The sequence below is a fragment of the Melitaea cinxia genome, chromosome 8 (genome assembly GCF_905220565.1).
Source record: "Melitaea cinxia chromosome 8, ilMelCinx1.1, whole genome shotgun sequence".
Lineage (NCBI taxonomy): Eukaryota > Metazoa > Arthropoda > Insecta > Lepidoptera > Nymphalidae > Melitaea > Melitaea cinxia.
In genome coordinates, this window is record NC_059401.1 from 1,113,001 (window position 1) to 1,135,491 (window position 22,491).

Genomic DNA, 22,491 nt, shown 5'->3' on the forward strand with positions numbered 1-22,491 from the left:
TGGATGTACCGATTTTGATAATTCTTTTTTTGTTGGAAAGGGGATACCCCTAGTTTAGTACCATGATAAGGAAACCAGGATCTGATGAGGGGATTTTGATGACTTTTACTGGGTGTACCGATTTTGATAATTTTTAATTTAATCGAAAGCTGATGTTTATCATGTGGTCACATATAAATTTTATTGAGATCTGATAACTACTTCTTGAGTAATCTTTGATAACGCGTAGTTGCTTGACTATTTTTTCGTCGATCTACGTTGTATTACTTGTCGATGTAATTGAAGTCGGTTCAAACACAATTATTTTATCAACTTATGCAATTGTAATTATTTACTTATTTTTTATTTATGTAGTTTTTTTTTTCTTTGATACTAATTCAAGTTTTTTCTTTGATATTTTATTTCAAGTTACACTTTGAGCATGGTGACCGATAAGAAAATATTTTTTTTCTTTTATTGAAAAAATGATAAGTTAATATCGTTTAAAGTATTTTTATTATCTTACAATACATGGAGCAGCTTTTTTTTTATTATTATTTTTTTATTTTATTTTTTTTACATGGAGCAGCTCGTCTCGATCCGTGCGAGCTGCGTACAGTCGTACCATATTTAAGCGAACGCTCGGCCGAGCTACATGGTAGGCGGAGTGGGGTGGGGGGGTGTTAGGTTTTATTTACGTTACGCAATTTCTTGATTTGGTCGACAAAAGCTATGCAATAGCTTAAAAAATATTTTTATATGTTTATAGGTAATCTGTTGAACCTGAACTAAAAAAAAAAAGAAAAAATTGTTTTCCGAGTTTCAGACTTTATAACGTCTCCTTAAAAAAATATGACATCACTACAGCCTAGCGCAGTCCACTGCTGGACATAGGCCTCCACAAGTTCGCGCCAAAAATGGCGTAAACTTATGTATGTTGCCCATAGTCACCACGCTGGGCAGGCGGGTTGGTGACCGCAGAAGCGGCCCGTCTTCGGCCTATGTATTTCAAATCCAGCAGTTGAATGGTTATCCCACCACCGGTCGGCTTTTCAAGTTCCAAGGTGGTAGTGGAACTGTGTTATCTCTTAGTCGTCTCTTACGACGCCCATGGGAAGAGAGGGGGTGGTTATATAATTTACTGCCGTAACCACACAGCAGAAAAATATGACATAGATGTAACTAATTTTATGAAAAATATTTGCTTTGTAAAATTAAGATTGAATTGAATTTCGATCAAAATCTTCTGACAGTGTTATTTAAAATCAATTTCATATATTTCTACTATATAAAATAAACAGATAAATTATTACAATGTTTATTATGTATAAATCAGTAAAGTGTCACCTCATTACGTATAGCATTATCTAGCAATAATATTTTTATCGTTTGAGATTTTCCATTATAACTCGGGTGTTAAAATTTAATGATAATTTTTTCATGAGAGACTAGCTGTGCCCGCAACTTCGTCCGCGTGGAATTTAACGAAATAATTATTGTTCACTTCAGTTATAAAATAAAAAAAAAATCTAAAATAAAAGTAACCTAAGTTACTCCTTATTATATCAGCTCAGCCGTTTCAAAAATTAGCCGGAACAAACAGACAGACAGACATCCATATTTGCATTTAGTAAAAAGCGGTTATTTTAATATTACAAACAGACACTCCAATTTTATTTATTTGTACAGATGTATAGATTTCTTAAATTTGCTAATACCTTTCGTAAGGCTTACTTGAGTTTTTAAAGTAGTTGAGTAGAAGTGAAAAGTACCTTAATTTTCAGATATCATTTTGTTTTTGTTATATATTTTTTATATTTCGTCAACAGACAAACTTAACCTGGAACGACAACGGCACAGTGACGTACTACAACGAGCGTTTCTGGCATTTCCAGCCAGATATGTCGAATGGCTCCTTGACTGACGTCATCTACAGCATCAACCCTATTGTTGCGGTAAGTTGCTAACATTTTAAAGTGAAATTTCATTATAATCGTTACGAATTAAAACTCAATGAAACGGAGATGCGTCACATTATATCATATAGAATAGAATGAGATAGAATATACATTACTGCTGAAAACGCGTAAACGACGTTTTTCAAGAGGCTTTGATCATCGTCGATAGAACAAATCTCAATCAAGAAACAGCCTATTTTCCTACGAATTTCCAGAAATTTCATTCTCTCTCACCACAGGAACTCCACACTGCTTAACAGCATTATTATAGAGCCGCGTTGGCGCAACGGTTACAGCCATGGATTGTATCTGTAGTGCTGGCGGTTGCGGGTTCGATCCCCGAACATGACAAACATTTGTATTGGCCATACAGGTGTTTGCCGTGGTCTGGGTGTTTGTGCAGTCCTTGTGGGTCTCCCCGCCGTGCCTCATAGAGTACGTTAAGCCGTCGGTCCCGGTTGTTATCATGTACACCTGATAGCGATCGTTACTCATAGTAGGGAATATATCCGCCAACCCGCATTGGAGCAGCGTGGTGGATTAAGCTCTGATCCTTCTCCTACATGGGGAAAGAGGCCTATGCCCAGTAGTGGGATATATCAGGCTGAAGCGTAAGAGCATTATTCTTTAGGAATTGTCTGCTACAATGAGTTAATGATCATTTCCAATTGCAGACAGTAGCCTACGTGCTACGTGACACGCCTACCTTCTTCAGGGTCCCCGTTGACGTCTTCATGCGTATGTATCACGAACATATGTTCATTAACGCGACGGTCTCGGAGTGGCTCTTCGATGGCATCGACGATCCAATCATTGACATCGCGATGCGTTTCCCCGATCTACCCATTAATATACCGTTCGACAAGTTTGGATGGTTTTATGCGGTGAGTAGCAATTTATTTTTGTAATTGTATTGAGTACGGGTAATGTACGTTATGTAATGGCTTTTACGGGACATATCAATTAGTTGATAATGGCTTAGTAATATATTTGGCGCAGCACTGACTGTTGCGCTGGCGGTCGCGGGTTCGATCCCCGCTCACGACAGACATTTATATCGGTCATATAGATGTTTGTCGTGGTCTGGGCGTTGTGTTTGTGTATTGTGTGTGTTTCCGGAGCTCCAACACAGGAGAAAATCCTACTAGGGTATCCTTTATTATTATTATTAATTAAAATAAAATGAAATGTGCTATTAAACGTTACGAAAGCGAGCCCTTTTTAAAAATCGACTCGCACTTGACCGATTATCATATTATTATATATATAAAGTTTTGCGGTTCTAGAAAATGATCTAAAACTAAATCATTCTAATAATAATTTCATCCTCACTCCGTGCATATCTCACGAACTTTGCTCTTTGTACGAACGAATCAATGTGTGTCATCATGTTGAGATAAAAAATTAACTCAGCATTATAATTATAAATAAGGCTGTTGATTCATCGCAGAATGTGATATAGATTAGTTATATAGTATTTTTAACTACTAGTGGTCACGACACAGGACACGATATAGTAGTGACGCATAGGAATATATATATTATTTATGACGCCGCGTTGGCGCAACGGTCACAGCTATGGATTGTGCCGGTTGCGCTGGCGGTGGCGGGTTCGATTCCCGCACATGACATACGTTTGTATTGGCCATACTTGCCGTGGTCTGGGTGTTTGTGCAGTCCTTGTGGGTCTCCCAACCGTGCCTCGGAGAGCACATTAAGCCGTCGGTCCCGGTTGTTATCATGTACATCTGATAGCGATCGTTACTCATAGTAGGGATATATCCGTCAACCCGCATTGGAGCAGCGTGGTGGATTAATCTCTGATCCTTCTCCTACATGGGGAAAGAGGCCTATGCCCAGTAGTGGGATATTACAGGCTGAAGCGTAATGTAAACTGAACACGAACTAGGAAATAATTATTCTTCACTAGTTATAATGTTTGACTAAGCGAACTTCACGTATTAATATTTTAATAATAACTATTACTACTTCGAAATTCCGTTTAATTTCCGACTGCGCATAACGTCTCATGTCTGGGTATTCGCATGTATAATAAAATCTCACAAACAATTTTACAATTGTCTCAACATAAATTTAAATTGTTTACTAAAATGTAATTAATAGATAAAGCGTATTATTCGGTGTAGGATTACATAGTTGATAAATACGCGTGGACTTAGTGACGCTGTATATCATGCAAGATATTACTAATTTTGTACTAAAACACAGTTTATCTATAATCTATAATATATATAAACGCGAAAGGTCACTCATCATGAAATCTCCAAAACTATAACACCTAAAAACTTGAAATTTGGCAGGTAGGCTCCTTATAAGACGTAGGCATCCGCTACGAACGGATTTTATGAAAATCGACCCCTAAGGGGGTAAAACGGGGGTTGGAAGTTTGTATGAAAGTCCTATGTTTTTGAAGTAAGAGACTTGAAATTTCAAATGTAAGCTTTATAGATAATGAAAAGGTGTCCAAATAATGTATTTTTAGAAAGCAACTCCCTTTTGGGGTTAAAACGGGGGATGGTAGATTGACTCACTCATCACGAAATCTCCGGAACTATAATAGCTACAAACTTGAAATTTAGCAGGTAGGTTCCTTATAGGGCGTAGACATTCGCTAAGAACGGGTTTTACAAAACTCGACCCCTAAGGGGGTAAAACGGGGTTTGGAAGTTTGTATGAAAGTCCTATGTTTTTGAAGTAAGAGACTTGAAATTTAAAATTTATGCTCTATAGATGGTGAGAAGGTGTCGAAATTATGTTGCTTTAGAAAGCAACTCCCTTTTGGGGTTAAAACGGGGGATGGTAGATTGACTCACTCATCACGAAATCTCCGAAACTATAACAGCTATAAACTTGAAATTTGGCAGGTAGGTTTCTTATAGGGCGTAGACATCCGCTAAGAACTAATTTTACGAAACTCGACCCTTAAGGGGATAAAACAGGGGTTGGAAGTTTGTATGAAAGTCTTATGTTTTTGAAGTAAGAGACTTGAAATTTAAAATATATGCTCTATAGATGGTGAGGAGGTGTCCAAAAAATGCATCGTAATCTATATATATATATAAAAGAGAAAGGTCACTAACTCACTCATCACGAGAACTCAAAAACCGCTGGATGGTCTATCTATCCAGGTTGGACAAAGATAAAATTTGGCAGGGAGGTAGATTATAGTTAGTAGACGTCCGCTAAGAACGGATTTTACGATATTCCACCTCTAAGGGGGTTTAATTGGGGTTGATAGTTTGTATGAAACATATACAGCCTGAAAATAAAACTAAAAATGTGGTGTATACAGAGGTTTTATAAAAATAACTATTAAATTATACTAAATTGTGCCTTTTAAAAAGTTTCTCAGTTTGATAAGCATTTCAAGTGACTGAAATAAAAAAAATAATTTGCGTTAAACATCTTAATAGTAATGCATATCTTCATAACCACGCGGACGTAGTCGCGGGCAACAGTTAGTGTATTATAAAACAAAGTCCCCAAAAGTGTATGTGATCGATTCGCTCAAAATCTACTGAACGGATTTTCATGCGGTTTCACCATTGGAGAGAGGGCTCCACCATTGGCAAGAAGAAGGTTTACGGAACGGCTAAGCCGATTTTGATGAGAGTTTCACTGGAAGTTTGCCGGGAAAACTTTGTGACATACTAATTTCAACGCGGGCGAAGCCGCGGGCACAGCTAGTAATGTTTATATATCTATGGCTCCTAAGTATACTGAGTCAACTCTACTTCTAATAACTTTATTTTTTTGTTACATAGGAGATAGGAAATGAAGTAAATGTTATTAATATCTTAAAAAAATGAAATAGTCAAAAGTTGTCAGTTGACTCAGTATACTTAGGAGCCATCGATATTATTTTCAAAAGAGTAACTGCGGAGTTTCTTGCCGATTCTTCTCTGCAGAATCTACATTCCGAATAAGTGGTAGCTTTACTTTTAAATATAATAATCACTTTAAAACTTTAATTTGTAAAATGCCGATTCGAATGTTTTTTTAAGGCCAATTTGAATAAAATTATTTTCGATTTTGAAACAAACTTTATCTAATTCTTGTTTTTTGGTTTTATGAGTAACGATTGAGCAAACATCACTTATATGATTAAACCATATTTAATTTTAACTAACAACAAAAAAAGCTTCTTCAGTTGATTGTATTTTTTTGAAGTTATACTTCTTTTGGCGCGCTTGGGAAAAATGATGATAGTAAATTTATACGATGAGCGCGTACACCGTCACAAAAAACCGATACCTTAAAGTTAGCTAGTCAACGAAGAAGTTACCAATTTTAAGTTAACTAGCCGAAGAAGTATAACTTCTCACTTGCGTACATAAATACACACACAATTCTTTTAATAGAAATAATAAAAAAAATCGACAATCTCCTCCTTTTTCCGAACTCGGTTAAAAGTAGTAACGATACAAAATATGTCAATGAAAGTTTTATTTTAAATATTTGTGTTATAATGTTATTTTTTAACGTTAACTAATCTGTTAAACTTTTGTTATGAAAAATATCCTAATATAAGTTAAAAAATAATAGTATTTTATTTGTTTACAACATTTGCCTATCTGCTGAATTCCGGCTTTGATGACAAAAACAATTTTTATTGTACAAAATAGTCATCGGTACTTGGGAAGCAGTTATCGAAAACTGCGTTTCAATTGATATCTATAACGACAATGACATCAATAAAATTAGCATAAACAGAAATGGAACGCCATTTAAAATTGCGTGTAATGTGCCAGCACATAATATGTAGGACCTTCTTTTGTTAATTTATTATTTAAATAATGTTGTCTTAACGTAAACTAAACACGAAGTAGGAAATAATTATTCTTAACTAGTTAAAATGTTTGACTAAGCGAACTTCATAACGTAGGTAATAACATAATTATATTTTTTTTTGTATTTTCGTTTATATAAATTTTGTTTTGATAATAATGAACACAATATGTTACAATTGTTTTTACTAAAACACGTTTTATATATTGTTTTCAAATGAGTAACTACGGAGTTTCTTTTTTGCAGATTCTACATTCCGATTCGGTAGTAGCTTTACTTTTAGTAAAATAAATAAATAAATAATAAATATCTTATAGCATGCATACACGGTCGTCAGTTCCTTTGTTAAGCAACTTAATGCTTGTGTTACAGGTAACACCCGACTGTTATAACTATTTTTTTTTTGACAAATATAAAAATAATACATATATAAATACACATATTACACCCAGACTCAGACGGAAATCGAACCCGCTACCCGCGGAACAGAAAACACCAAGGGCTCTACAAACTGCGTCAACGGGCTAGTCATAAAAATAATCAATTCAAAATTTTAATTTATAAAATGATGAATCGAAAGTGATTTACGTATTTCAACAAAGTAGTTTTTGATTTTGAATTAAAAAAAATGCATGAATAAAGAATGGAGTTACGTAAATAAATAATAAGGAAAATAAGGTCATATACTAACAGCCCTGCGTAGGATTTTTTCTCGGTCAGGTATATGTAACTCACACAATATAAACGCAAAAGTCCAGACCAATGCAAACATAATTAGGTATATCTTATACAAACATTTATTAATTCTATTATATAGGAAGCTAACATAATAATGTACTAGGTTTCAATTATTTCGTAAATAAAAAAATTGCAATAATAAATTTTCATTACACATTAGTACTAACTAACTCAACACATCTATGGAAATATGTATTAAAAAGAAAAATAAAAGTGTGTGTGTCAGCCACGACGCACGACTGGAGTGTACTCCTTAAGATCGACTGTCTAAATAGGTACAAAAAAGGCTTACTAGTCTAAGAAAAAGATTAATACTATTTTTTTTTTTATATATTACTAGGTTGGAAAACAAGCGTACGGCTCACCTGATGGTAAGCGATTACCGTAGCCTATAGACGCCTGCAACACCAGAAGCATCGCAAGCGCGTTGCCGACCCAATCCCCAATCCCCCCAGGAGCTCTGGTCATCTTACTCACCAACAGGAACACAATACTGCTTGAAAACAGTATTATTTAGCTGTGATCTTCTGTAAGGTCGAGGTACTTCCCCAGTCGGGCTGCTCCATATTTTGAGCAGGGAATTCCTGCTGTGCCCTACTTCAGTTAACCTACTATATCAAATAGTAAGTAAATGAATCAAACAACGCCATCTATCGGATGTAGCGTTATTAGAAAACGTTGTCGTCTATCGGAACCCTAATGAGTTCCGACAGATGGCGTTACGAGAAACGTAACGAGGTCATTCGTTCAGTAGATTTTACTCCTTATATTTTTTTCGTACCGGGGACCTTATATGAAAATCGATTCTAATTATTCTCTAAACAGATATGTTACGACTATATTCTAACTACAATAATTAAATTTCCAACCAAACAAAGCGCATTACATAAACACGGTCGACCTTCGAACTCATTTCATTTATATTCTACGAGTATATACATAGTCGGGTAAGCAACGACGTGTCCACATAGATGTTTACACATAGATATATAGTAAAGAGAGATTTCCTATTTTGAGACAAAATATTCTTCGTGGTTTCGTCCGGATACTTGTCAGAATAGTGGACAAATATTCAGGGCCGGATTTAGAGTACTTGAGGCCTCGGAGCAACAAAGGAGTGGACGCACCTCGGACCCAAATTATTTTTCAAATAAAATAGCATTTTTTTTAAATGCAACGCGAAAAAAATTTTAAAGGAAAAGTATTTTAATAGTTTTTACTAGTCTGAATTTGAATTTTTTTTCCGAGGTCTATTGTGGAGGCCCCGGGGCCGTAGCCCCAGTTACCCTCCGCAAGGAGGAAGTACTACTAAAGCGAATAAACAAACATAAATACGATTTTTTCATAATAGCATAAATTGTAATAATTTTTCGTGCGGTTTGTCTTCTTCTATTCATTCTTATTTTGTCCTATGTCCATATGGGTCTCTTCATCGTACCCATGCAAAGCTATGCGTCTCGGTTGTTAACATAGACGTTTCAAAGACCAAAAATGTGATTTGGTTAACTTAACAAACATATTTTTGTGAAAATTTTATCAAAAAAAAAAGTGTATACGAAATATCCAGTAGTTGTTCTTCTTTATAATTAAAATAAATCCTCAAAAGTATTGCGAAAGACGAAAATCGATTACGGCTTGACCAATTCGAGGAATTAAAGATGAAGAAAAAAAATGAGTGTGCTATAACTAGACCACACGACTTAAGTACTCCTTTAGTTGCACCTACAGTAATATACGAAACTTAACTTTCTCTCTTTCTATTTTCATTAACTTATATCTCCCTCTCAACTTTTGTTCGCCTCGCCAGATCTCACTTTTCGTAACGCTCTCGTCACGCATTCACCAGCTGACTCCCCAAGTCAAGCGTGCGTATAGATGTTTTACTTAAAAAAATCAGAAGACGATAACGAAATAAATGATTGGTCGGTAATATTTTCAGCGCTCACCGGACCGGTGGTGTTGCTACAGAGTTACAATAGTTCGATCGGAACGCATTCACTTTCCCTGATTGTATAATTTCATGCCTATTTCAGTGTTTATCATAGCATTGTATATTTATTAGCACGGATATTGAGTGCTGACATTCAATTTTAATATTTTATTTATATTTCAGTGTAGACATTTAATGATCACTAAATACTCTTACATTTTATTGATTATTTCTTATATTTTTTGTACTGAATAAGACAAAAAATATAAAAAATAATCAATAAAATGTAAAAATATTTTTCTCTCTCTTTCCGTGGGTGTCGTAAGAGGCGACTAAGGGATAACACAGTTCCATTACCACCTTGGAACTTAAAAAGCTAACTGTTGGCTTTGAAATACACAGGCCGAAGACGGGCAGCAGCGTCTTCGTTGCGACAAAGCCAACCCTGCGGTCACCAACCCGCCTGCCCAGCGTGGTGACTATGATCAAAACACCTGATTTCACGCCATTTTTGACGCGAACTTTTGGAGGCCTATATCCAGCAGTGGACTGCAATAGGCTGAAATGATGATGATGATGATGATGATTATTTTATTATTGTTTATTTAAATTTCAACATTAGTATTTCTTTTTTAAATGTTGAGATACTTTTCTTTGTATGACTTGTGTCTGGATCAGTCTTGTGTGAACTTGTATGTATGGACTATGGAGTAATAAATATTAATAATATCAACTTTCTCAAATATGTTGTGATTTTATCAATCGCTTATTTAAAGACTTATCAATTAGTCACCTAGTGTGCGATTAGCAACATGTAAAAATTTAAATATCAATCGATCATGCGATAATCGCTAACTGCTTAACTTCTGTTAAAAATTCCGTCGAATTAGTTGTACCTACGACATAAATCACCTTTCTTTTTATATTTATGATAATTACTAAAAAAATCGTAAAAAAATAATCTCATTTTTTGTATGCTTCAAAAGCACTTTTAAATCGTCATGTTAGAAACTATAAATTGATAATTCTTTTGTAAATTAATTTTGGTGAATATAAAGCAAACATATCATATATATATTAATACGTGGAGCAAAAACTTTGTACTCCTTTTTACGAAAATGGCGCGAACGGAGGAGTATGAAATCTATCATACTTATAATTTATATAGAGAAGGAGTGCAGAATGCTAGGATTTTTTTAAACTATGCATAAAAACATATTAAATCAATAAAAAAAAATAAAAAAAAATCTAAAAATAAAAATCTATAGTCAAATTTAGAAATTTTAAAAACGGTTATTTATTTTCATTACTTTTGTTTGTTTTTTTGTTATTAAATTTTTTAATTATGGTCGAATTTCGACCACTGTGCGACCACTAGTAACTATAATTATTGCAATGTCACAATTCCTGAAGGATCTTGGAACATCATCTGTTAACAGCACATTGGCGTAGTGGCGGCACGCTAGCGATCGTAGCGATCCCTTTATTTAGGACCTCCCTTTATTTTGCATGTGTTAGAATACAGGATTGTAAAAATTTAAAGCGTTTATTATGTATGTTTATTTTATTGTAGTTTTACTCGTCTTACTCATAAAAATAGATTATGACAGACAACACTTTACCGAAAGAATATATTAATACACATACAAAATATTTAATCAGACATTACCCTGATTTGAATTCAATAGTCGTAAAACGATTTCATTGCTGATAATAAGTCATAAACGTTTCATAACTGAGGCCATATTTGTTGTAACCGGTTTGTTGTTTCAATGAATCCTTATCGAGTTTTTTATTGTTGCACAATTTCACTCATATATCTATAGTCTAAGATCCGAACTAGACATGATGTTTACCTATCTGCTTAATGGATAAAAAATATTTTATACTTAAGTATGTTAAATATAAATCGCGAAAGAGTTGACTTGAAAATTTCTTGCCATATCTACGCGTACGCTACGCTTCAGCCTGTAATATCCCACTACTGGACTTTCCCCATGTAGGACTTTCCCCATGTAGGAGATAGGAGCTTAATCCACCACGCTGCTCCAATGCGGGTTGGCGGATATATTTCCTACAATGAGTAACGATCGCTATCAGGTGTACACGATAACAACCGGGACCGACGGCTTAACGTGCTCTCCGAGGCACGGTGGGGACCCACAAGGACTGCACAAACACCCAGACCACGGCAAATACCTATATAGCCAATACAAATGTTTGGCATGTGCGGGGATCGAACCCGCAACCGCCAGCGCAACAGGTACAATCCATGGCTGTAACCGTTGCGCCAACGCGGCGTCTGGCCATATATGTATAGCCTGTATTCGATAAACGCCATTCAAACCAGACTTTTAGCTGGAAATCCTATACCATCGTATTCGCAATGAAACAGCGCTCATTTTGATGTAAGATTTATTTATAAAACATGTAATTGAAAGTAACAAGAACAATATATCATAATATATAAAATTTCTGGTGTCGCGGTGTTTGTAAGTAGTCAAACTCCTCCGAAACAGCTTGAACGATTCTCATGAAATTTTGTGTGCATATGGGGTAGGTCTAAGAATCAAACAACATCTATTTTTCATCCTCCTAAATGTTCAGGGTAGTCCACCCCTATTTTTTTTCATTTTTAGATAAATTATTTATTTTTTATTTTATTATGATTTGGCGTTGAAAAATACATACAACCTTAAATTTTTCCCTTCTACCACCGACCCCTATTTTTAAATAGCGTACAGCGGCAAGACAACATTTGCCGAGTCAGCTAGTATTAATATACATTTTTATACCTATCTCCCAGTAGTTATTTCGGGAAAATGATAGACAACCTATCGTTTGAATTTTCTACAGACTTCGTGCTGTCGGTAGACATTTTTATTCTTTAAACTCGTAAGTGCATTTTTAATTAAAAATGTTTTTTTTTTTTTGAATTAAACATAGTCTGGCCAGAAATTTTTCATCCAAACCTTCTGCGTTTTTTTTTTCCAATATAATAAAATAAATATAAAATAATATTCATCCACTAAGCAGATAGGTGAAGTTTGTCCCTAGTTCGGATCTCCTACTACTATGTCTCCTCTAATATAATATTTTAGGTCTGACAGAGATCGCTATTTTAAAGATAAGATCACCGTTTGTACATTTGTTTTTCTTTGTTATTCTATTATGATTGGTTTATTATCAGCTTACAAAATATAATATTTGTATTTATGAGCTTTTTGCTTCACAGATAAAACAAAAATAATACTAATGAACTATGAAGACTGTAGTAGACACGTACGGGTAACAACGAAACAAAAATAAAATAAATCATTTTAAATCATTAAGATTGTGTGTGTGTGTGTGTGTGTGTGTGTACATTAAGATTAGAATGGTCGTAGAAACGATTTACATGGCACCTATAATTTTCCACGAAGACAGCATAGACTTGATAGAATCATAAAATCATATCTGTTTATAATACATTGAAATGGTATTTCTGTGCGAAGAAATAAATAATTAAATAAATAAATAAATATACGTTTCACACTCCACGGCCCCCAGTAGGATTTTCTCCTGTGCTGGGGGTCCGGAAACACAATACACAAACACAACGCCCAGACCACGACAAACATCTACATGGTCGATAAAAATGTTTGTCGTGAGCGGGAATCGAACCCGCGACCGTTAGCGCAACAGCCAGTGCTATGACCGCTGCGCCAACGCGTCGTCAAATATTCTCGGTGTGATAAAAAAAGGGACTATCTAAAGGGCTATCTTTTAATTACCTACCTTTTGACTGAGACCACACGACTGAAGTAAAACTTCCGCACAACAGGCCTGCACTGTGTCTTAGATATACGAAACGTAACTGGCTATGAGAGCGTGGTATAACATCAAGCAAGGTGTCCTCCGTTAATCAGTTGATATTCTTATCAAATTTTTAACCCTGGGTTGGGGTCCAGCTCACCTGGTGATGTGTGGTTAAGTTTTAGACTTCTTACTGTGATATCTCGTAACTTTTTTCTCTCCCCCCCCCCTCCCCCCCTTCGCACTTAATATGATTAATGGACGGCCCCTAAGGAGTAAAAATGAAATGAATGTTTCTAAGCGCATGACTCGAGAGTGGCTCGACGAATTCGGCTAATTCATTTTTTTTTTGTATGTTAGGCCCATGGACGGTTTTAATAGGGGGAAAAAAAAATATATAAATTTTTTTTACTATTAACTTTTGACAGAACGAAGTCTGTCCGGGCAGCTAGTTACTAATAAATTAATATAAGTCATAGTTTCAATCAACCGACTAGTTTTAGTCTATTTGATCAGCTAGTAAGATCGTCCTTGGGGCTGGAATCGAATCCACGACACAAACACAAATTAACCTTGTTTTCTGCTTCGGAGAGCGTAAAACAAGGTCTCATACTACATCAAAGTCTCATCAAGCCATCTAGTCGATACAAAGATAGTTGACCTGAGTCTTTCTTTCATTATGCTTATCATATATATAAAATTTTACTATCACAATGTTGGTTACCATACTCTTCCGAAACGGCGGGACCGGTTTTTATGAAATTTTCTTGCATATCCGGTAGGTCTGAGAATCGAGAGAGAAATTTATACTCCTAAATGATAAGGGTGACCTATCCCTAAATATTCTTTTGACAATATTTCATATTTTTATTTTTATTTGACATTGAAAAATACATACCTGCTCAAAATATGCAGCAGCCCGACTGGGGTAGTACCTCAACCTTACAGAAGATCACAGCAAAATAATACTGTTTTCAAGCAGTATTGTGTTCCTGTTGGTGAGTAAGGTGACCAGAGCTCCTGGGGGGATTGGGAATTGGGTCGGCAACGCGCTTGCGATGCTTCTGGTGTGGCAGGCGTCTATAAGCTACGGTAATCGCTTACCATCAGGTGAGCCGTACGCTTGTTTGCCGACCTAGTGACATAAAAAAAAAACATACATCCCTAGTTACGCAAATAAGCATACAGCTCACCTGATGGAAAGCTTATCTGATCCTACATACTCACCACAGGAACAAAACAACTTGAGGTGAACTTCCCCAAACAGACTAGTCCAGGTTTTGACCAGGACATTTCTTGCTGTGCCCCTCCTCAGTATAATAATTTTTATTTATATACATTTTTTACTCGTTTCCAGCGAAACGGTTCAATAGAATACGACGGTAGCTTTCTCATGAACACCGGCGAGAATGATTTCTCCCAGCTGGGTAACCTGGAGAAGTGGAGGTACTCCAACGAAACTTTGTACAGAGATGAGTGTGGAGCCGTGAAGGGCTCCACCGGGGAATTGTGGGCGCCCGAATTAGGCCAGCCGGAAATTACCGTATTCGCACCCGATATTTGCACGTAAGTGGCTTAAAATTCGATAGTAGTTCTAGTGTAGTTGATGGTGGCTGGTATTTCAATCTGATCTGAGCTTAAAACGTTCGATCTCGCTGGTTAATTATTAAACACGGGTGAATATTGATAGTTGGATAGAATATTTTTGCTAAATCGTATCAAAGCCAAATGGCGGGTTGGGTTCAAACCCTTTAAATACATATATGGGGAGATCTATTGCCGTTTACATTTAAGTTAATGAATTAGAAATATCGTATTGTTCTATGTACATTCAGTTTATTTATCAGCGATTGATTCGTCCCCATGAGACGTAGTGTTGTGATACACAGTCGAAAATGTAGGTCAGTGAATTGGTTATTATAACTATTTTAAAAGTTGACACTAAATTTCAATAAAGTAAAAACAATCATGCGAACAACATAGCGATCTTTACTCATAGTAGGGAATATATCCGCCAAACCCGCATTGGAGCAGCGTGGTGGATTAAGCTCTGATCCTTCTCCTACATGGGGAAAGAGTCCTATGCCCAGTAGTGGGATATTACAGGCTGAAGAGTAGCGTAAGCGTAAAAACAATCACGTCATTATATACGAGTAACCGTAGATAAAATGAACTAAACTTACCAACCTTTTATCAAAAGCAATTTCACAGAATCTTATGTAAGGGTAATGTAAAAAGTTTGTCGATGAATGGTTTTACATTGTATAACGTATTTTTTCAGATATATGACTCTTTCTAAGACCGGCCCGATGGAACTGAGAGGCATCGAAGGAATGAACTACGCGGCTAACGATTCACTCTTCGATAACGGATACAAATATCCCAGCAAGGTAACCTATTGTCTACTTTTCCGAAGTTTTTTTTTTATATCACTAGGTCGGCAAACAAGCGTACGGCTCACCTGGTGGTAAGAGATTACCGTAGCTTATAGACGCCTGCAACACTACAAGCATCGCTTCGTTTTGCCGACCCTACCCCAAATCCCCCCAGAAATTCTGGTCACCTTACTACCACAAGAATAAGCAGTTTTTCTGCAGTGTTATTTAGCTGTGGCCTTCTGTAAGGTCGGGGTACTTCCTCAGTAAGGCTGCTCCAAATTTTGAGCAAGATATTCCCTGCTGTGCCCTACCTCAGTTGTTGTTCTATAGTAGTAAGTACTTTACACCTTGCAATCCGGCTCGAAGGATATTAGGCCTCTCTCTTCATGTAGGCGAAGGATTGTAGCGTAATCCACCGCGCTGCTCCACTGCAGTTTGGCGGATATCTTTCATACTATGAAAAACGATCGTTATCAGTTATTTATGATAACAACCGTGACCGACGGCTTAATGTGCTCTCCGAGGCACGGTGGAGACAGCCACAAGGACAGACATACAAACTGGAAAGGAATATTTGTACAAACACAAATATCCATCCCGAGTGGCAATCGAACCGTCGGTGTTTTAAGGCGACTACTCGTACTACAATTCCCTGCAGCATACCGCAGTCCACTGCTGGATATAGGCTTCCACAACTTGCCAAATGCCAAATGTCGTGAACTCATGTTTTTCTCTTTTAACTGGCAACATAACTCTTTTATACAACAGACTAATAAAATATAAAAGAAATCAGTAATTTCAAATTAATTGGTGACCGCAGGGTTGGCTTTGTTGCACCGAAGACGCTGCTGCTCGTCTTCGGCCTGAGTATTTCAAAGCCATCATCGGTCCCCGTTATCGGTCGGCTTTTTAAGTTCCAAGGTGGTAGTGGAACTGTGTTATCCCTCAGTCGCCTCTTACGACATCCATGGGAAGAGAGGGGTTGCTATATTCTACATTTCCGTAATCACACAGTACAGTACACGTCACTACAGCACAGTAGCAGTTATTAAAAAACCACTTATAAAATAACGATAAAATAAAAAAAATATATAATTAAAAAAATAAAATAAAAATGAATAAAAAAATATCGAGTTTATTATCGAGTAGTCTAAATAATTATTGAGTTAACCGTACTTGACACGCCAGGCATGCTACTGCGACGAGGTCCGGGACGCCAACTGCTTACCATCGGGCGCGCTCAACGTGTCATCGTGTCGTTTTGGAGCCCCGGCCTTCGTGACACAGCCTCACTTCCTCAACATGGACCCGTACTACGCCTCAAAAGTGAAGGGCCTTAACCCTAAACCGTAAGTTTCGCTTAGTCCTACACTTCTGTACTGTAAAATCCGTCTTTCTTTTTTTATATAACTTGGTTGGCAAACAAGTGTACGGCCCACCTGTTGGTAAACAATTACCGTAGCTTATAGACACCGGCAACATCAGAATCATCGCAAGCCGATTTCCGACCCTATCCCCAATTCCCCCAAGAGTCCTGGTCATCTTACTCACCAACCGAAACACCACACTACCTGAAAGCATTATTATTTAGCTGGGATCTTCTGTAAGATATTTTTAGGTATCATACCAGTCGGGCTGCTCCAGATTTTGAGCAGGATATTCTTTGCTGAGTTTAATTTGGAAGAAGCATAAGATAGATGATAGAGAGGGACAACAAAGTTCATGAAATTTGAATTAATTTCATCATCATCATCACTTCAGCCTAATTTAGTCCACTGCTGGACATAGGCCTCCACAAATTCGCGCCAAAAATGTCGTGAACTCATGCGTGTTGCCCATAGTCATCACGCTGTGCTGACTTTTTTGCACCGAAGACGCTAATGACTTAATTTATGTTGGCAAAATATTTATTATTATTTAACGATTGCCAGTAAAAAATCTGCCATCACCAGAACTAACTAAACTTCTAAAGTAATTCTCAGAATTTCCTCTATTTCAAATATCTTGCACAAATTGTCACACTTTTGAACTTCGCAAAACTAAATTAAATAAATAAATAAATAACGCTCCCACAAGGATTGACTCATCTATCGTCTGGAAACACAATACACAAGCACAACCACCCAGACTACGGACAAAATCTGTATGACCAATACAAATGTATGTCGTGTGCGGGGACCAAACCCACGACCGCCAGCGCAACAGCCGCAATCCATCGCTGTGACCATTGCGCTAACACATCGTCAAAACTCTGTAACACTTAACAAACACGAGCCTTGTTTGTTAACTTAAATAAAATTTATATTTACAGAGATATGAATTTCGAACTAGCGCTAGAAATGTACACCGGAATGCCTCTAAGGGTAGCGGCTCAACTACAGATCAACCTTCTAATCAGACACATACGCGGTTTTAGGTAAGCTTATTAATTACTACAAATTTCTATCACTAAAATATTTAGTTAGACATTGAAAAGTCCGTACTCTTAGACTTTTTTATACTTTATCAAAACTTATAAGCAAATTCTGCTCATACAACTAAGAGCACATTCAATTTTTGATCAATTATTATTCTTTGCTAACAAATGTTTTCGTTTTCAAGCAAAAGATTATTATATCAATCAATTAATTTAATGATTATGTAGTTAATTCAAGTAGGCTCCAAAAGCACTTTTACAATTTTGATTTTAGATATGCAAACAAGTGGCTCACCTGATGGTAAGTGATTACCGTAGGCTATAGGCGTCTGCAACATCAGAAGCATCGCAAGCGCGTTGCTGACCCTAACCCCCCCCCCCCCTCTACCCCCTCCCCGGATCTCTGGTGACCTTACTGACCAACAGGAACACAACACTGCACTGCTTGAAACAGTATCGTTTAACTGTGATCTTCTGTAAGGTCGAGGTCGATATTTCCTGCTGAGCCCCACCTTAGTTAAATCATATGTAATAATCGTAGGCATAGGCACGTTACAACGTGTAAGTCATTTTTAAATAAATATATTTGACGTACACACATGGTCGTTTATTCCAAAGGTAACTTAATGTTTGTGTTTGGGAATTGAGTTCACAACCCTCTGCAGTAGGGTCTTTGCACACTGCGCTATCGGGCCAGTCTGATGGATGGTCATTGGACTTATTCTTTGTATTTCAGTCTAAACAACCAGCTACCAGACCCCGACACGCTGGTGCCCATGTTCTGGTTCCGGCAGGAGGTCCGCATCACGGAGGACTACGCGTCGCTGGCCAGGTTAGCGTTATCCCTGAGGAGTGGGATACCCTACGGGCTTTATGCATTAACGGTAAGTGGCTCTTATAACCTTGTTGTTGTCTTTGTATAATATAATCCTGAAAGTTATTCGTAGCCAGATACCATACGGACTTACCGCTTATGTGTTAGCCGTTGGCTTCTATAACTGTAGCGAAAGTTTTAAAGTCAAGTTATTTGTAATACGATCAACTTTGTGTTCTACGCGCTTCCGGAAAGTCCCTAGGGCCTAACACAAAAGCTTATTCGAAATGGTCTCCATTGGCCACAATACAGTCCTTTAAACGTTTGAGACCAGAGAGAGCAACGGTCAATCACTGGCATTGGTAATCATAAGCCGTAGACTTGTTGTTCATATAAATTGAATCAGCCTGTACGTACGTGTAAAACACCAAGGCTTCTTGTCCTTCTCTTTGGATCTTAACTCCTGCCGCCTTACTGTAGCCTCGGGTGTCTATGATAACAACCAGGAGAAGACCTACAGATAATTTTATACAAACAAATATCTTAGCGTGATAAGAATGACACGGCTGAGGGGAAGGGGTTGTCTAAATATATGTTACATTCACACTTCATAATTTTTTTAATAATCGAGTGTGATTTTTGAAAGTGTCATGCATACGTATAAAGGGGTCGGAAGGGGTAAAAAATGATGAAATTTTGCGTGACTTATTTACATTACTGTAAATGGATATAAATTAGTAGGGTAATTTATTTATTTTTACCACTTTTTACTGTTATGATGGTTGTTTTCCAACGTTGCTTAAGTGACGAGGTGGCCGAGTGGTTAAGGCGTTGGACTGCTAATCCAATGTGCTCTGCACGCGTGGGTTCGAATCCCATCCTCGTCGAATGCTTTTTTAACTTACTATTATTATTATTTTTCGTTATACTATACAGCTGTTATGAATTTGGTTGTAATGTATTTTATTAAAATATAAAATTAAAATTATAAAAATTAGTGAGATTGGAATAAAATTTGATTTTTTTAAGTATATTTGATTTAACATTTTTTTATTTTTTGATTTTAATATTGTTGTACATGTGCTACTTTCATATTTAATGAATATATTTTATTTATGTAACAGATATCTCAGTTATGTAGTATTTATTTTTGAACATAAGTACTAGAAAAATATCTGTATAGATCATACAAATGTTAATTGTGGTCTAAGCGTTTGTGTATGGTATGGTATTATGTGTATTTCTAGTATATAGACCCTCAACAAAGGTTTCCCTACTAGGCGACCATGACTTTAAAGGCAATTATATACTTTTTTTTCTTTTAGGGACTCGGACTTCTTCTACTAGTCGGTGGTATATACGTGTTGATGAGGAAGTTATTGAAGTCAAACGACCCGCCGATACTGGACTCGACGCTAGAAGACGAACCTAGGCTAATGTGAATAGGTTTCTAACGTTAAGGAATGTTAATTGTTACCATAGAAAAATTATACAATATCAATAAGAACTTTTGTATGTCAAGAAAGCGAAAAAGCGGGAAAGTCTGATGCCAAAATCGGAAACAGATAAAATAAAATCATAGTGTGTCATCATGTCATACAAGTCAATTTAGATTTGTTGTTATGAAATGATTACCATGGAAAGAAAAGTAATTTCATTCTTATTTTTGTAAGTTAAAGGTTTTGACAAATGAATTAACTTTTTTTTTTTCGTTTTTTCGACCTCATAGATACTCAAAGTTTTTAGGATGTTTGTATAATTGATAAAATATTTTATTTTACTATTTTTTTTTATGACATTTGTTACTTAATTTAATAAAGAATTAAAGTTCATATAAAATTAAGTAAATTTAGACCATGGTGCTATATAACATAAGATAGTACTTTTCTTGTGTAAATATAAGTACAGTTACGATTTTAAGAAGATATAAAAATAATATTTGTTTATTAAAAAAAAGCTTGCAAAAAAGAAAAAAGATTTAAATGGAATTGACTTGAATATTTATAATATAATTGTTACCGTGCCTTAAAAATATTATAGGTATTTACTAGGAAGTTTTTTTGTATTTTTTTTTTGTCTTTTCTCGAGATCTTTGTATTAACTGTACAAGAAAAATAAAAGAAAAGCAAAGAAGTTGGAGGGTATGTCCGATTCGCACGGACTAAAACCTCTGGGGTGTTCCTTCGCTCGCGTGGGGTGGGATCACGGGGATTAATGGATACCTGTTGTAAAGATTCGTTCTACATTGTTAATTATTTACATAATAAATACATAGTATATTGTTTATATTGTAAATAATTTTGTACATAATTTGTAAGTATATAAATACGTAAATCGAATTAACAATGTTATGATTTTTTATGTATATTTTTTTTTAGTATTGTTGCAAAGAAGTTGTCTACTATTATATCTAATGTTATAATAAAAACAGAATCTTAAAAAATTAATTTTTCTAATTTATTTTCAGTTATAACACACTTAATTTTCTTACTTATCAACAGATGATAAATTTGATTTTTTCTAGAACTATTTCTAACGCTTGTAAAGCCCTAAATTGTAATAACGGTCACTTAATCCTACAGATAAGAAAAATAAACATTAACTTGAACTAAAATCTATGCTTAATATACTTTAAGCGAAAATGACTTTGTATTTAATAAAACAGCTTTTTCTTATGTTTTAACTTTCGACCTAAGGAAACTTATAAAGCGTCTCAGAAATTTAGTTTTAGACAACATGCAACTATGGTAATAGCGATTTTTACATCAATCTCCTTATCAGGGACTATAATAATCTAGAAGGAAAACTACGAAGTAATTTTTCATTTCCTGATTTTTTTTCAATTTTTTTGTAGTAATGAATGAATAAATGTGACACACGGTTGTCTATTCCTAAAGTAGGCGATTTAGGGTTTGTTTCACTAGTTGTGGTAAAAGTTTATCCTGCGGATAAGTTACGATTAGACTTTAAAAGCAGGAAGTAGGATAAAGATTCATTTTTGCGAATAGTAATATCTCTTAAATAAGTAAAGTGAAATTTGATGGTGGAATGATAATATATTTTAAACTTTATCTGTTGGATATCTTTATACGTCAAATAGCGTCACCACAACTGGTGAAACAGGGCCTTAATGTCTGTGTTTTAGCTAACAGCCAATTATATATAATTTTTTTTGTATTTTTTATATTTCTTTTATATAATTTATTAATAATTTGTCTAATCGCTACTTAAATCTTTATTTATATTTTGACGTCTTACTTCAACTAACATTAAAAGTTATGTCTGTGAGTTGTTTACACAATTTCACTGTCATGTTTCTCTTTCATTTTGACACAAAAAAAAACTTGACACTTAGCTCTATTAATTGCAAGTGTCAAATTTATAAAAAAAAAATAGGACATTGAAAATGGCAACCTCAAAATAAATAATTTTGCCATTATCATCATTATCATCATCATCATCATTTCAGCCTATCACTGTCCACTGCTGGACAGTCCTCCACAAGTTCCGGCCAAAAATGGCGTGAACTCATGTGTGTTTCCCATAGTCACCACGCTGGGCAGGCGGGTTGGTGACCGCAGGGCTGGCTTTGTCGCACCGAAGACGCTGCTGCCCGTCTTCGGCCTGTGTATTTCAAAGCCAGCAGTTGGATGGTTATCCCGTCATCGGTCAAC

At 35.9% G+C, this 22,491-nt stretch overlaps 1 protein-coding gene and 1 non-coding gene across 2 annotated transcripts in view; both read left to right on the forward strand.

Annotated features, from left to right (window-relative positions):
* LOC123655540 (protein croquemort-like) overlaps window positions 1-20,511 on the forward strand; it is a 42,854-nt gene extending 22,343 nt beyond the window's left edge. The window contains exons 4-11 of the mRNA XM_045591311.1: window positions 1,809-1,934; window positions 2,612-2,821; window positions 14,567-14,775; window positions 15,491-15,599; window positions 16,776-16,936; window positions 17,899-18,003; window positions 18,740-18,887; window positions 20,143-20,511. Coding sequence (XP_045447267.1) covers window positions 1,809-1,934; window positions 2,612-2,821; window positions 14,567-14,775; window positions 15,491-15,599; window positions 16,776-16,936; window positions 17,899-18,003; window positions 18,740-18,887; window positions 20,143-20,259 — 1,185 coding nt within the window. The 3' untranslated portion in view covers window positions 20,260-20,511. The remainder of the gene's footprint in view (window positions 1-1,808; window positions 1,935-2,611; window positions 2,822-14,566; window positions 14,776-15,490; window positions 15,600-16,775; window positions 16,937-17,898; window positions 18,004-18,739; window positions 18,888-20,142) is intronic.
* Window positions 19,623-19,704, forward strand: Trnas-gcu. The gene has a single exon. It is a non-coding gene; the product is annotated as a tRNA-Ser (tRNA).
* Window positions 20,512-22,491: the final 1,980 nt, after the last annotated feature.